General features: G+C 32.6%; 1 protein-coding gene across 3 annotated transcripts; it reads right to left on the bottom strand.

Moving 5' to 3' along the window:
* Positions 1–2,279: 2,279 nt before the first annotated feature.
* LOC149482441 (cytochrome P450 CYP12A2-like) lies at positions 2,280–16,750 on the bottom strand. 3 transcript variants are annotated; one of them, XM_089703855.1, is made up of 10 exons: positions 16,499–16,750; positions 12,178–12,299; positions 11,128–11,255; positions 10,781–10,896; positions 10,484–10,600; positions 9,983–10,261; positions 9,748–9,904; positions 9,314–9,526; positions 2,882–3,053; positions 2,280–2,588 (listed from the first exon to the last, which is right to left on the bottom strand). In XM_089703855.1, exons 1-10 carry the CDS (start codon positions 16,507–16,509, stop codon positions 2,437–2,439), a joined length of 1,467 nt encoding a protein of 488 aa, XP_089559981.1. In that variant the 5' UTR covers positions 16,510–16,750; the 3' UTR covers positions 2,280–2,436. The 3 variants fall into 3 exon arrangements, with proteins under 3 accessions (XP_089559981.1, XP_089559983.1, XP_089559982.1); XM_089703857.1 differs by lacking the exon at positions 16,499–16,750 and adding an exon at positions 12,857–13,105; XM_089703856.1 differs by lacking the exon at positions 12,178–12,299.
* Positions 16,751–17,340: the final 590 nt, after the last annotated feature.

Here is a 17,340-nt window from a genome sequence, read left to right as displayed (position 1 = left end):
TGTATCTCAAATGTATATAGGGTCAGTGTACCACTAGCTGACCAAGCGCCAATACATGACCGAAATTCAAATATACGCGCCAATTAAGAAAATACGGCAGCCCCAGATGATAGTTTGTTGTTTTTTTCTGTATAGCAACATCATCTATAAAAAAAAAACAAATCTTGACTGCCATTGGTCAGAAATATTGACATTTTTTCAACACGAAGGTGGCGCCCCGTAAGTAATCACATTTTTTACTAAGAGATTTTTATCGGGAGTTGATTGGAAAATCTTAATTAATCTTGAATGCAATCGATTACTTTTTATATCTCTTGTTATAGGCATAATGTTAAACCATTCTGTTATAGACTTTCGGCTTCATTTTTGGCATGAACAGTTTTTCATGATTTTTAGCGGCCTGGTTATCTTTTGGAGCAACGAAAACAACTTTTCGCCTATTGTTGACCAGTATGGTCAGCTCTTGGTTCTTTATATTTTGCTAAGAAAGACTTGCTTTGTTTTGTGCTTATACCTAATTTAACAAACCATATAAGCCGTAGTTAAGTCATAGCTTTATGTTGCATATTTCCAAAAGCTGACCACCGTAAGATTTTGTACCGAACTTAGTTGGTCAGGTTTCGGGACCGAGAATATTATTAACCTTGAGTTGTCCCCTTGATTTCCGTGACCAAGTGGTTTGATTTCATCAACCTATCTACAGACCTGAAGATCTTTAACGCATGGCAGTGTGGAATTTATCCATTTAACATTTCTGCAATAGACTTTATGAGATGTATGGACCACGAAACTAGAAAAGTTGCGCCTGTCATGCAATCTACCTACATTGGAGACTGAAGTTGGCGTAGAGATCCTTTTATTGATAGAATATAACATTTAATAAAAAAAACTTCAATTTAAATACAGACTTTTTTTATTTATTAAACAAAACTAATGTTCGAAGAAGGACATTTTGTCCATTTTGAAAATGGTCAACTTTTAGAGCAATGATGGTCAGATATTGGTGATCAGTGGTCAGGTAATGGTGTTTTTAGCAGAAGTAACTTTCAGAGTAGTTTTCATAAAACCTATAAAGGTTATCAAATTGATACTAAGAACAATAGTTGCAGTGACTATTCAATTATCTGTGTCCCAAAAATAACATTGAACGTAAAACAAATAACCCGTTTTTATTATATAGCTAAAGATAAAACCGCTTAAATGGTCAACTAGTGGTACATCAACCCTATACACTGGTATATATACATTTGAGATACAGTTTACCATTAGATATCTGCTTAGGTACTGACCTAAGCAGATATTTTGGTATGAAATAAAATGTATTTTTGGTATAAAAGGTATTTTTAATAAAATAAACTGAAGGGATAAAGTTGTAATGACAATAGTATTTTTTTACACTTGTAATTAAATCAAAAATTTAAGGATAGGAATAAAAATAAAATTTAAATCAATTTTCTAAGGGAAATTAGATCGAGGTACTTAAGATGCTTTTACTACCTCGATGCCTCGTCACAAAATCTGTTAAGGACTTTCATTTTGTGAGTATATATTTTATTAGCATTTTAATCATACTAATAAAAAATAATAGGATCTAAAACATGTGTCCCAAGGAAAATGTATCTCAGAGTCTTTTAAGTCTAAAATATCTGATAGTTTCATTGTATCTAAATAAAATACTCAAATTACTAGCATCACAGACTAATAATAATATACTACGTATACAATAGCATCCATATTTTTTCCTTAACTAATATGTCGGCCAAATGTGCGCTGGCAGATGTGTGATGTCGAGTTTTTCGTTCTTACTTCTTGTACATGCCAGTTTCCTCATAATGTTCTCACAGATTTAGACAGGCACAAATTGTATACAAAAAAAGCATCCTTTTTACTAGTTGAAGATATATTTTATGAAGCTTACTTTCCACTACTTTCCTATTAAAATTTTAAAATGTAACTTACTCATCTTTATTCACTTTTCATTAACTAAATTTAATTAATAGAAGATGCTACAAGAAATGAAAATCAACTTTTCTCATAAGGAAACAAAATTATTAAGCAGCTTGCGTATGACTTCAGTTGATGAATGATAACAATATTAATTATTTTTTATTCCGTTTGGTTGCTCGTCAAAAGATACACCTCATATTTTTTATAATGGGATGTAAAGTTACATTTTCGTGATTAATAGCGTTTCATAGGTAGGTACATAATATCTGACTATTTTTTGTATTATCCTGATGAAAATTTTGAGTAAAACCATTTTAAGTGATAAACTAAAAAAAAATGTATTCACCTTTATTTAAAATATAAGTAAATAATTTCCCATTATATCTAAATAAGAGTTATTGAGCTATTTACAAGTCACTTCATAAGAAATGTAAGCACAAATTTATTTTTATAGAAATAAATTAACTATCATAAATTATTATTTAATATTCACAACTCTTTAAGAGTAAAAGGCAAATCCCCAACAATATAGTTAGATATTGCAACGTCTACTTTAGCGGGAGGTCCGTGCCATTCTAAGTGGAAACTACTGAACATTTTGTGAACAAGTGACTCCATTTCTAATTGTGCTATACGCCTCCCTGAAAAAAAATAATTACGATCAGTAACCAAAGCTTGAAACATTTTTTTAAATTCAACAACTTGAATTTATAGAAAAATAGTTTGCGTAGATGCAGGACTAGGTGCCTTTTGCAAAATTGGTTCAATGAACAAAGACAATAATTATAATTTCTAACGATATTGACCATCTTGAAGAATAAAAAGGTACATTACAAATTAAGAACATTCCGTAATATTTGGAAACATTCGAAGAATATACAAATGACAAATTAAAATCTGAAACTATCTCCAAATTATTTTTAGAACATATTACCAATACAACTGCGAGTTCCAAAACCAAAGGGATTATAAACGAAGGGATGTGCGCTGCTATAATGTAGAGGATCACTTTTGTCAACAATCCATCTCTCCGGAATGAATTCACTCGCACGAGGGAAATGTTTATCTTGCTTGCAGAGGACCTCGTGGTTTAGTATGGCAAAGGTCTGTGAATAAAAATATGACGGTTTTTATTTTTGCTCAGTTTAGTTGGATAAAAGTTTTTGAAGTGAAACTTCTTTAGGTGCTAAGATGTCAACGTCGCGTCATGGCAATACCGTCATGGCATGGAGTAAGGCGACGATTTTGGTCTCTTTGAATCATTCAAAGAGACCAAAATCGTCGGGAATCGGACGTCACGGGCGGTTTGAGTGACAGTACGTCTTTGTGTTTACTTATTTGGAAAATTTATATTTTGGACATTACAAGTTAAATAAAGTGCCGAATTTTGGTGTTACTTCGTACCGACTGAAGTATACTGAGTTAATTACTAAATGTGTGCAGTGAATTGTGCTTCATAAGTGTATTTTCAAATCATCTGTTCGTTCAGCTGATTTTGACAAGCCGTTACACCCGCAACTATTTGTTTGTTTTGATTGAACTTTCCCAAAGCAAACTAACGCCGTGTTTATTATATTCCTAATAGTTTCAAAAACCGTTCATAATCATCTGAAGATATAGTTTTACAATAACTAATAAAATACAATTAACTAAGAATTTAGCATTGTATCGCTGACATCTTACGGACTGCAACGTAACTATCATTGAAAGTCAAAGAGATAAAATATCAATAATGGCTAATAAGTGTTCTACTTGCGGAAAGTTCTATGCGGCAACAGATGGCGTCAAATGCAATAAATGCGGTATTGTATTTCATAAGCAGTGTTTGAGTCCTAAATCGCGACTTAATCCAAAATGGCACTGCAATAATTGTAAAGTAACACTTACAAAACCTGCCGACACTTTATGCTCTCAAGAAGATGATCTTGTTATGGACGCTGATACACACCAAAACACACCATCGCTGATGCAAGAAATTAAACTTTTGCGTTCAGATTTATCCAATTTTCGCCGGGATATGTCACAACTGTCCTCCGCGATTTTACAAATTAATAAAAGGCTCGATGAGGCAGAGAACCGAATTTCAAGTTTAGAAGATCGGATGGTAACAATGCAAAACCACACTGAAAACTATAACACCTTGCTTGAAACGGTTGCGCAGCTCGAAAGACGCACCAATGAAGCCGAACAGGCTAACCTACTCAATGATCTAGAAATAACAGGTCTTCCAGAACAGGGTGGTGAAAATCTCATACATGTTTCTATGACACTCGCACGCAAAATCGGCCTTACTTTGGAGGAACGCGACATTGTCAGTGCGCAGCGAATTGGGACGCGTCGTACTCGAGATGATGTTTTATCCAATACTTCTAATAGCCCCCCCCGCCCGCGCCCCATCGTACTACGCTTATCGCGACGATCACTACGAGATGATTTACTACGGGCAGCACGTGTACACCGCGGGGCCGACACCTCCGGTACTAACCTCAGCGGGGAGCCCCGCCGTTTTTACATAAATGAACATTTAACTCGTTATAATCGCAAACTTTTTTATTTGGCTCGCCAGAAGGGCTCAATGATGAATTGGCGTTACACTTGGACACGAGGTGGTCGTATATATGCTCGTCGCGACAGTAATACAAAGTCGTATTGCATTCAAACTGAAAAAGATATAGACCAAATTTTTCGGTCGGATGTTGTTTGAGATATAAATACAACTTGCATTCTTTATGCGAATACATTACCTATCACTTAATAAATTATATACGGTTAAAAAGTAATATTGTTCTAAGTTGTAATACTGAATGTACCAATTTCAATGTCATTATAAATGTATTTTTTCTTAATGTTATCCTATGGAAACTTATAACTTATGCTGATTGTTTTTTGAGCGGAATTTTATGTAATCATGTTTTTACTGTCAGAGATCTTCTAAATAATAATACAGAATATTTTTATTGTACTTTAGTTGTTAAGATATTGTGTTACATCTTGTTTTTCTTTTTATGTAAACTTTTAACTTATAATACTGATTATTGTTTGGTAGAATTGTTATGTAATTATGTTCTTACTGTCAGAAATCTTCTAAATAATAATACAGAATGTTTTTATTGTGCTTTAGTTGTTAAGATATTATTATGTTACATTTTGTCTTTCTATTTATGTAAACTTTTCACTTATACTGATTATTGTTTGGTAGAATTATTATGTAGTTATGTTCTTAATGTCAGAAGTCGTCTAAATAATAATGTAGAATGTTTCTATTGTAGCTTGGTTGTTAAGATATTATTATGTTACATTTGGGTCAGTTCCACAGCTTTTGTTTTTATTATGATAATGATAATTTTTTCACGTAGCAGTTTGGATATAACCTTATGTATTTTTAATTTAAAATATTATACTCTATTACTATTTATTATATATATGTATATTAATTGTATGTATTATATTGCCATGTACATTCAATTTATTCGAATACTATCGACAAAACATAAGTTCCTATTCCTAGCAAATAACCACCACAGCAACTTTTTACTTAAACGCTATAATATTGAATTTTTTTACATATTTTATTATAAAATTTTTAACATTTTACAATTCATCAAATCACATGAGACAACAAAACATATACTTTTTAATGATTATTACATCCACACGCTTGGTACCAAACAAAGTTTTAATTCGGTTTCTGTTAAAAAAAAAATAATAATATTATATATGCATTCCAAGAACCCCGGCCTTATTTTCTTTTCACTATTATTCGGTTATGTCAATGGCTTGGTTATGATTTATGATTTATTGTTGTTATGAATAATAAACGGAACACTAATTTGATCTTGGGACTACTGAATGTGCAGTCTCTTTTTACAGGTTGTGAGGAATTACAGGTGATGCTGGAAACTCATGGTCTAGACGTCTTAGCTCTCAATGAGACATGGACCAAGGAGGGAATGGAGAAGTTTGCTCCCACCATGCCTGGATACAAATTCTTAAACACACCTCGTCCCCTCGGAGGCCGAGGGGGAGGGGTGGGTTTCTATATCCGTGAAGGCTTGCGAGTACGAACTCGAGCACACCCTCCTGCTGTGTTGGAACAGATGTGGGTCGAACTGACGGTAGCTGGCGTGGGGCGAATCGCAATTGGTACTGCTTACAGACCTGAGAGCGTGAGAGTTGCAGCCGCTATCGATGCTCTTAGTGAATCTGTGAGCGCATTCGGATACTGCACTCACATTTTCTTACTGACCGACTTTAATGTTGATTTAGCGAGAGCAGATAAGGGAGCAGCGAATGAGTTCCTCTCTTTTTTGACACAGCAGAACTTATATCAACTAGTTAAGGAACCCACTCGGATTTCAAAAACATCTCAAACTCTCTTGGACCTCATTATTACCGACAGCCCAGACGTCTGTGAAAGTATTAACATTGTACACAATCAGGACCTCAGTGATCATGCTTTCATTTTCTTTAAATGTAAAATAAAAAAAATAAAACCGCCACTGAAATATAAATATACGAGATTGTTAAAAAAAATAAATTTAGATGATTTTAATAAAGATTTAGTTACCTTGCCTTGGAACTCGGTACAATATGCGAAAGATGTGAACGATATGACAAACATATTTAACCAACTGTTAAATAGGTTGTTTGATAACCATGCTCCATTGAAGAAATTTAAGATAAATTCATCGCCGCGTCCTTGGGTCACAAATACGGTCAGGTCAATGATGTTACTGCGAGATAGGGCTCTAATAAGAGCGCGAAAGACAAAAAATGCCGCACACTATCGCTATTACCAAGATTTACGTAATTCCGTCATTAGTACAATGAGACGAGAAAAAACGGCTTTCTTCACTGAGTATGTGAATAACAATAAACGTAATCCACAAGCAATGTGGAATTTTCTTCGTCAAATTTCGATTACTGGTAAAAATAGGGAAACAGATAATATACCGCAATATCTAAACGACGCCAATGCTATAAATAATTTCTTTCTAGAAGTACCCGGAGACCCAACTATAGATAAAAATTTAATTAAATTTTATGAACATAACAGTTTCGGCATCAATAAATTTGACATTAAACCATGTACAATAGAGCAAGTTAAAAAAATAATTTCAGGCATTCAAACTAACGCGGCTGGTCATGACACAATTACTGTTGATATGATACAGATGACTCTATCGGTAACTCTTCCAATTATTACGCTAATGGTGAACACTTCTATATTTACCCAAACATTTCCGGATGCTTGGAAGATCGCTAAAATAAAACCTCTGCCAAAAAAATCTGTGGTAAAGGAACTGAAAGATTTACGCGCAATCAGTATACTACCTGTACTATCAAAAATAATTGAGCGAGTTGTATGTAACCAATTAGTCAAATTTATAGAGTGTGAACAAATTTTACCAAATGTTCAGTCTGGTTTTCGAGCGAAGCATGGCACAGCTACAGCTTTGGCACACGTAACGGATGACATCATATCAGATAGTGACAACGGAATGGGTAATATTATGATTTTGCTGGATTTCACTCGTGCGTTTGACTCCATCGATAAAGAACTTTTGTTAGCTAAATTAAAATATTACGGTGTCAATGCAAATTCTTGTGGTTGGTTCAAATCGTATCTGTCGGATAGGAAGCAGTTTGTCGTTACCGAAAATGAGGGTAGTTTGAAATACTCGAGAACGGAACCGACTCCGCGTGGTTGTCCTCAGGGCTCTATACTCAGCCCGGTTTTGTTCACTTTGTATACTGCCGATCTCATAGAACACATTAAACACGGTAAGGTACACTTATATGCCGACGATACACAGCTATATTATCCTATAGATTCCAAGAATTCTACAGACACTGAACGCCACATTAACGAGGATTTAGAACGAGTGTCGTTATGGTCTAAACAAAACGCCCTGGTTCTTAACGCGTCCAAATCTAAATACATAATCCTAGGTACAAAAAATCAAATTCAAAAAATAAAAAACCTTCATTTAAATATAAAAATTAATAATGCACCATTAGTTGGAGTGGATAAGGTTAGGAATCTCGGCTTGATTTTGGATGGGCAGCTTAAATATGAGGATCACATAAGCATCACAATCAGAAATGCCTTCTACAGACTGAAAGTACTGTATGGTCTTAGGCAGGATCTATCAGAGAGCGTCAGAGTAATGCTGACAGAATCATTGGTTCTGTCGCATCTTAACTACTGCGATACCGTTTACGGCCCCCGCCTGTACGCCAAAACCGAGCGAGCAATTCAGCGAGTGCAGAACGCATGCGCTCGTTACTGTTTCGCCATACCAAAGCGTGCGCATATCACACCCTACCTGAACAGCCAGAAAATCCTCAAGATGGCGGGTCGTAGGCAGTTACATTTAGCAGGTCTGGTACATAGGCTGGTGCACACTGGGGCTCCTGTCTACCTCTATAAAAAACTAACATGGACTCAAGAGTACCATACGAAAAATACACGAGGTAGAAGCGACAATGCCTTAATCATACCGAAACACCACACGTCAGGTTTTAAGGGTGGATTCAAGTATTCTGCTTCAAAGATCTGGAACGACCTTCCACCACCCTTAAAGCTTAGTATGTCTTATGTATCATTCAAGTTTAAATTCAAAAAGATACTCTTGAACAAGCAGACAACAGACTCAACATTCAGGTAAAACAATAATTCTTGATTACCAATATTACCATCCATATATATCCATACATATTTATATTATGTGCCCACCTATCTATCTGAATTATTTAAATATCTATGTAAGTATATTAAATATCTATTAATATTGTTTATTTTATAATATTTATTATATGCATATATGTACACAATATGTAGAATGTAGTTGTATTTATGAATTTTTATTTTTATTTTTATTGATAGGAACAGTTATAGATGTAATTTTTTATTAGTATTTATATAAATGTAGGACATACGCGGGCAGACTGAAAATCAGCGCTGTTCGGGTGTTAGCCCACAGCATGGCTGAGTCTGTTCCGATTGCCTAATATGTGTTTACTTTTTAAGTTAAGATAGTCTTAGTTTTTGTTGGCAATAAAGCTTTTTTTCTTTCTTTCTTTCTTTCATTCTGACACGGGTGCTCGGCACACACGCTCTTTTTAACTTTTATAATTATAATGATCGAGGGTGATAATTTGCAGGACAAAAATTTTTTATTTTTTATTTTTAATAAGACATGTTTCTTTCGTGTTAACAATCCTGATTCTTAAATATGAAATACGTTTATTATGTCATCATATAATCGTATTAATCGTATTATATCTATTACACAATAGGTCTTAAATATTCGCTATCTTAGCTAGTGAATAATTTGCGAAATATAATCCGATAAAAACTTACATCAACTGGCACCTGATATCCCAATAAATTATATTCCTTTGTTAGTTTCCTCAAATTGGCTGGTACTACAGGTATCAATCGTAATGCTTCTTTTATACAAGCTTTTAGATATGATTGTTTGGGATCCCCAGATAGTATTTCTTCCCTTAATTTATTTTGCTTTTCGGGATTTGAAGCCAAATAATAAAATATGGATATCATCACATTCGCTACCTGTAGAGAAATATTAAAATATTAAGTTTAATATTATGTTTGGGTTGAGATAACTGATAACATTCACTGTTTCATAGTTATTCGTGAGTTTTCACATAGATTTTATGTGAAAATATGTTATGCATCACCATTTCCTTCTATCATTATCCTGACAAATAGGTATTTCATTTCACATTATTGACAAATTTGTATTCTTAAGTTTCACTGTATTTCGAATTTACCGTATCTACTCCAGCAAATAGAGAGTCTCCTGCCATCAGATGCGCCGTGTTTTCATCTATGTCCAATAGTTTCTCTAAGATACTCTTATCGTCATCGTTGCTAACAGGACATTTATTAATTTCCTCTATTCTTTCTTTTATAAAATATCGAGTTAGACTGAAAATAGAATTTAATAATATAATAGAAACAAAAATAGTATTTGCAATATATCATTAAACACGATTTTAAACGTACTTTGATTGTTCCTCGTAACTTTTCATGGCTTTTTTGAACATTTGTGTCGGATAATACCGCCAAAGACTGGGTTTTAAATCTAGTTCTTCAGCCACATGGAAAACTTCTTGAACATTCTTGATGAGTTTTCTAACAGGAGAATCTTGGGGGAGATTTGGATCAAAGCAATTTAGCCTCTTTCCCAGAGCCACAACAGCGACTGCTTCCAAAGACCACAAATTTACATGACTCCTCATGCCACCTTCCACCATTTTTTTATCATTTAGTTTTGATTTCAGCCTAGAATAAACAGTTTGGCATATTATTTTTATCACGTAAAAACGTATTCGAAAAATTTCCCAAAAATCGTGAGTAGAAACAGCGAATATTTATCATAATTTAGATTAAAATCTCTTAAGCTGTTGTCTATAATATAGAAAATAACAATAATAGCTTAATGCCGTTTCTAATTAGTAAATTTTGTGATAATTACATATTATATTATAATCATGATTACATTACCTGCTTACCATATCCTCAGCTACTTCGTCTAAGATTTTTGTGTAAAGTTTTACTCTCTTTGGATGCAACATTATTGGGTTTACTTTTTTCCGTATCTTTTTCCAATCTTCTCCTCGTCTGAAATAATCATTTGTAGGTACATCGCTAATTATTATTTTTTTATTTTATTGCATACTTAAGTTTCATATTAATTTAACAACAAAAATGCAACTTTTTTATAAGACTATGGAGGAAATACAACGACATGGTACAATGTATACAAAATATATTGTATGTCGTTGTAGTAAGGAAACTTACTCTGTAACTAGCCCTGTACTTTCTGATGGATTTCTATTTTTGTTATATTCCTTTCTATAGTATTCTAGAGATTTGAATGCGGGTCGATCCGGTAAAGCATCTTCCCCTCGAAGAACCTAAAAAGCATGTATCAAATTATTAACAATTTAATTTAAAGTATTTTTTATTTTAACGTTATTTATTACAATTATTAAGGCATGGTAATATAATTTATCAACGAAAGGTATCCCAGCCAGTACTACATTTCTTAAAACATACAGTTGGAATATGAAAATTTTGATAAGAAAAAGTATTTTGAAAATAAATTATTTTATTTTAGTTGTGCTTTTTATTTCGTAAAACCATACCTGTTCGATTGCTTCAGCATCAGTAACATGAACGATTAATGCCGGTAGTCCCAAGAACTGCATTCTTACAAGAGGACCGTACTGTTCGTATAAAAACTTAATAACTTCTTTTTGAGACCTTAAAGATCCTAAAATATAGATTTTTAGGTAAATTATTAGTGCATTGGTACTTAGGTAATATTACGAAATGATTTTGGGTACGTCCTTTTAGAATGGTCTTCGTAGGTCTTACTCTACTTTGCCCTTATCAATAAGCTTCCATAATACAGAAACAGTAAAATTTTACATTTTTGGTAAAATTGTCTCAGCTTTATAGAATTTATCCAGTGCTAATATATGCAAAAAATGTAATCTTCAAAACTCTCACTAAATCTAAAATTTCCAAATGTAATGCGTCAGTATTTCGATAACAAAAACTTGATTAGTTTCTGTTTTTATACAGGCTTATTTTGAATATTTTTTCTGATTTCTTCTATCCATGGTTGTTTTATTTGAATATGGATTTAATTTCGGTATTTTTTTTTATTGATTAATTTTGATGACCTACAAAGAAATACACAATAAGTAGATAAACGTTTTTCTTTGTACGTCGAAAAATCATTTATTATTATATTTATAATTATTTATTTATATTATTATTTATAAACAGGCGTTGAAGAATGATTTGCTGTACTGATAAGGTTTTGTTTACTTGTCCCTGTGACTTTCAGACAGACAGATTTATATTATATTACTAGCGGTCCGCCCCGGCTTCGCCCGTGGTACATGTTTACGTTTTCTCTACATAAGAACCATCCTCGTACTTCAAGGAATATAATAAAAAAAGAATTATCGAAATCGGTTCAGCCGTTCTCGAGTTATGCGCTTACCAACACATTTTGCGATTCATTTTTATATATAAGAAGATGTAGCGTACAATGTACATCTGTGCATTTTGCAGATAATCCTTAACTAACATAAATAATATTAAGTATAATTAAAATTATTTTTTTATCGATTAAGGACTTGTTACAATATTGAGAGTAATAGCAAATAACTTGAGATACATACTTCTAAAAAGAAAATGATGCAGTTGTCCTATTATTGGCAATGAAGAGGGGCCTGGAATTTCTTGCCATGGTTTGATATCAGTCTTTTTGTCATTGACTACCGCTGCTTTGACAGCTATGGATCTATTAAATAAAAATTAAATAAATTAAAACCATTAACTATTGTATTATTTTTATTATTCAGCCATGGCTGTCCCACTGCTGGGCAAAGGCCTCTCTTCCCTTCGTCCATGTTTCAGTTTTATAGTAAACAATTAATATTTGTTTTGCTCTGAGACGTGATGTAAATAACACATTTGTGTGAAATAATCACTTATGAAATAAAATAATCATTCGGTTCCATTAAGATCCGGTTTACTTTATTTATGGATGTCATTTAAGATTTTTTTCTTTTCGCATTCATTAATTTATGCTTTTTGTCTCTTGTACAATATATATTATAAGAAATGAAAAAGTAATATAGATATTTTATCGGTGTATTATGTCGAAGAGACCGACATATATACAATACATATCTTCTCTTCTAGTAAAATTCCAGCTAATGGCTATATATTTATGTAGTGTAGTACATATATGTGTTTTGGTAGTGGATACCACAGATTTATTAAATGCAAAGTATACCTAATAGGTTATTCGTTAAGAAGATAGTTAACCAATGATAAAATAATATCAAAACTTACCTAACAGTTTGTGTTCCAGCATAGTTAAAAATCACCGCGCGTCTCAACGTTTGCATGTTTATTATCTTGTTTTTAACAACATGTATAATATTATCGTTCAGACGAGTGTTCTCTCGGCAACGTGAAGCGTGTGTGTCGTGTGATATTTATAGCGGTTGCCGAAATTTTGGAGCGTTTTAGTTAAAGGGTTATATCAGCTGACCGGTTTCGCTCATTGTAGTTTTATTGACCTTCTGATTTTGAATTTGTTTAGGAGTTTTGATTGTTTAAATTTATTTTATTAGCGGTTTGGTTCGTGGCATTGGTATTATGTATTAGGGTAAAAAAAATGTTAATCACTACTTTTCCTTTTCAACTTTAGAAAATGAACAAATTGAATGAATTTATAATAATTAAATTATTTTTTTGGGGAAGCACCAGGATCCACTCAACGTTAAAGATTTTATTTTAATATTGCTTAATATGTCGTCTGTTCTAGCTCTCTTATACCTACGCTTCATCCTGTAAGGATCATAAAGTGCTGAATAAAAGAAAAAGGGATTTTCAATAAGCTTAATCTACATTGTTCGAATGAAGGCACGTCCAGTCCAGTCGCATAAATATTGTGCAATTCTCTTATATAGAAGAATGTAGAAAAACTTGAAACAAATTTATTAATGTTATATTTTAAAAATGTATAAAGACTGTGTCATTATACTAAGCATGTATAATAAGATGTAGATTTAATAACAGGCAAATACAAAATGCCTTTATTTTGTACAGATCCAGTTTATCATATCTACTAATGCACAACCATGTGTTACAAAAATGTTTAAAAAACATCGGGAAGAATAGAGAAGACCATCATAGATACCAATTAGGGATGTAACGATACCGATACCGATACCGATATATCGGTATCGCCGATAATAAATCAACCGATACCGATATTTTTTTATTAAATTCTTTCTTTTCTTTTATGTTTTTGCATTGTATTCATTCATATTGTTTTATTTCTGTTTCTGTAATAATGTTAAGGAAGAGCGGAACCTCCTGCACAAGCATTTTATTTGCTTACTAGGAGTGTTCCAATCACAAATTTGTTTATGTAAAGGAAAGAAATAAATAATTTTGAATTTTTTTAATTTTTATTTTTTAACGTGATAACGTTTTTAAAATCGTTTTAGTCGGATGACATGTTCATAAACTTGTGTCACACCAAAACCTCACGAGCGCGATCGCAGGTATAACGAGAGAGAGACGGACCGATCTCCCGTTTCATCTCGAGCGCTGCCACTGCATTATGTTATCACGTAAACATCTCGATCGTAAACCTACTTTACAAACAACCAATTTTTTTGATATCAAATAATTCAAAAACCCGCACCCAATGAACGATGCGGGAGGCCGCCCGCGCGTGCGCACTTTGTTTTCTGAAAAAACTCTACCAATAGTAAACTTTTATTAGGTACTGATTGTATGTGTATTACTTAAAGTTTAACTGACTTCGTAAAATAATAATACTAAAATAAATGGTTTTGTTGTTTTTTGATTTGGCATTTTTATTTAAAAGAATACGATTAACAGTTGTCTCTGTTAAATGTTGGTAACTTTTTATGCATAATTCACTATTTATTTTTCTACCAAGCCATCGATATCGGTATCGGTATCGCCGATACATTACTACAAATATCGGTATCGGTATCGTATCGGCAAAATCATGTATCGTTACATCCCTAATACCAATACAACTGCAAGCTCACAAGCTGAAAGGAAAAAGAGGAAATGCACATTTCCATAGTATGAGCAAGGGGTCATACTATGTCGCGATCATTGTTCTAGAATGTATCCCCCCCGGGAAATGATTCTCAGACATCGATATCAACTCATATCTAATGGAAAATTTCATCTGATTTAGATAAGATCAATTTTGTGTGACATTTAAAACCTTGATTGTTAAGATTGTGTCAAAAAGTTAAAAAGATACGAAAAATAATAACAATTGATAAAATCAAGCTTATTTTAAAAGTTAATTAAGACTTAAAATAATTCGCGGCTAACAAAGTAACAATTATTACGCAAATACAGGTAAGAACCTAATTAATGTCTAGGAGTAACGGTACCCAATGATTAGGCTGAATTAGATAACATTAGTATTAAATATGTTAATGTTAATGTTATCATCCTTATTGTTATCGGCTTATCATATGTACCTAATGTGAATGAAATTTACACTCAAATAGGATTTTTTTCTATTAATGTCTATATTGGGACATAAGAGACGATGGCACATGAAGTACCTACCTAGCCTTTTTATCAAGATCCACATACAAGCAATCAAAAGCAAGTGTAGGCAGTTTCTATGTTTGATTGAATGTGTTTTTCTAAGAATATATCCAAATATTAGCTATTATTTAGACATGTCTGATAATAGCAAATATTGGTATTACCTTAATAATAATTACAGCATTTTCAATATATAAAATATCATAATAACAACGACAACCACCGAGTTCTTCGTCGAATTTAGCAATTATACTAAGCCTATACTAATGAATAATATTTGTGAAATGTATGAAAACTGTAAACGATTACCTGTGCAGAGTTTTTAGAGTCGAGAAAATAATCGGTTGCCGACCAAGCGCTCTATTCGGTTTTATTATTGTTCCGTAATTTGAATAGAGATGGCTTTGAAATTCATATCCACTGCAGTCGTATAACGGAGTAGCAATAGTGCTAAGTGAGACGGCTATAGCTATATTTTATGTCCCGTACTTATTAGAGCATTAAAGAAACAAATTGTACTTCGCTTAATAATTCAAGATAGAAAATAATATATTTTTATGACCAACAATTGTTTTGCACGAACTCTAGGATACATAAACTATTCTAAATTTAGATGTAGAAAGCAACAGGGGAAAATTAAGTTAAATGTATCGCTAATTGTCTTTTACAATTTTAATACTCTTATTGATACCTACCGCTTTTCATTTAGAACAAAATACACATTTCATTAAATCTGAGTTACACTAAAAACGTTCTCAGTTAATTACACCATAATTCAGTTGAAGGACGTCAATATACACGTGTTTAATAAACAAAGTCTGGTAAATAATGTTCTGAATGCCTCATGTTATAACTTGGGCTATCAAAATATTTAGAAAACCCTTTCGAAATGAATTCCACAGTATTTAATATCTCGGGTAGACCAACCAAGCAAATCAAGGGTCAAATCTCTTTAATATGCCAGTTTACCCTTAGTTATAGTTTACATGACAGAGAATTTACACATAATTAAATATATGTATGAATTCGGGTTCTCTATGAAGATAAACTGGGTCTGTCCCAAGAGACGTATAGTTTGTGAAGGTTGAAATGTAAAAATCCCCTGAAATTCAAATTATCTTCTGATTTTATGATATGACAACCATATTATTAAATTGCAATTGAATTGTAGTTTTGCAATGTAAGCTTATGCTCCTTATAGTAATGGAATCGTTAAAAAAATGTAATTAATTTGTAACAAGTACTTAATTGCGCGCATAGGCTCGATCTAAGAGCCCTTCGTTCCTCTTCATTAATATCAAATATGATAAAATTAAAATTGTCGAAAAGAAACAGTAATAAACTCAAGCCAGCATATTATCATTTGATAATACTTACGTTTGAGGCATTGCTAACACTTCCCACAAGGAATCTGGCTTCTTCTATTTTGAAACACGCCTTAAGCCTTTTGTTGTGCAGATTTAAACTTTTGCCGTCTTTTATTCGCTCCGATTTATTACGAACGAGATAAAACAACAAAGGTCTTACGTAAGCTCCTCGGAAAGAAAATTGTATTGCGAATTTTTTAAATCGCTGTCGAGTTACAATGAGAATACTTGAAATACGATGAAGCTGTGAGCCTTGTGCTTCAACGTTTTATAGTTTTTCCTATTCCATATCTATATAAAACCCGTTTAATTAGAGAAACGAATCTTAAGTGGCGTCGCTTATCATTTCCTCGCTTACACACGGCCGTACGGTATGCATAAAAAATAGGGTAAAGTAAAAATCACTAAAATGTTTTTGATTTTCCCTATAATAGTTTTCATCCAACATTTACAATGACAATTAGGAGGTATGCGATAGTAAATAATATTTTATTGGGATTTGACATAATATGTTCTTTGGGAAAAGTTGTTCAGTTTTATGGGCTCATTACGAGTATTATGGGGATTTTGTTGCAGTCTGTATACGTAAATATCAAATATAAATAAACAAATGTCAAATACCATAAAAAAATAGTTTGTCAACAAACAAATTAAAATAATAAATAAAATAATTATCAATTTACGTTATTTTTATTTTCTTTTTTGCTGACCCTACCATCTGTCAAAGTCAGCTTTGGACGCCATTTAAGATTCGTTTTTTTAATGAAACGCGTTTATTATACATACATATAATAAAATACATTGAATTTTTTTTAAATAATACTTGGGGCGTGATCTACAATAGATACCGAA

The sequence above is a fragment of the Colias philodice genome, chromosome 15 (genome assembly GCF_061535455.1).
Source record: "Colias philodice isolate Cphi_HAF_F1 chromosome 15, ilColPhil1 Martin Lab GWU primary, whole genome shotgun sequence".
In the NCBI taxonomy this organism is placed as follows: domain Eukaryota; kingdom Metazoa; phylum Arthropoda; class Insecta; order Lepidoptera; family Pieridae; genus Colias; species Colias philodice.
The sequence above is the reverse complement of the archived record's forward strand: the minus strand, read 5'-3'. Positions and strand labels throughout refer to the sequence as shown.

Coding starts and splice junctions, on each gene's coding strand:
- LOC149482441 (XM_089703857.1), bottom strand. CDS start 12,912: ATGCAAACGTTGAGACGCGCGGTGATTTTTAACTATGCTGGAACACAA. Junction 10,262..10,483: donor GCTGAGGATATGGTAAGCAG/GTAATGTAATCA, acceptor TGTTTATTCTAG/GCTGAAATCAAAACTAAATG. Junction 2,589..2,881: donor TGGAACTCGCAGTTGTATTG/GTAATATGTTCT, acceptor ATTTTTTTTCAG/GGAGGCGTATAGCACAATTA.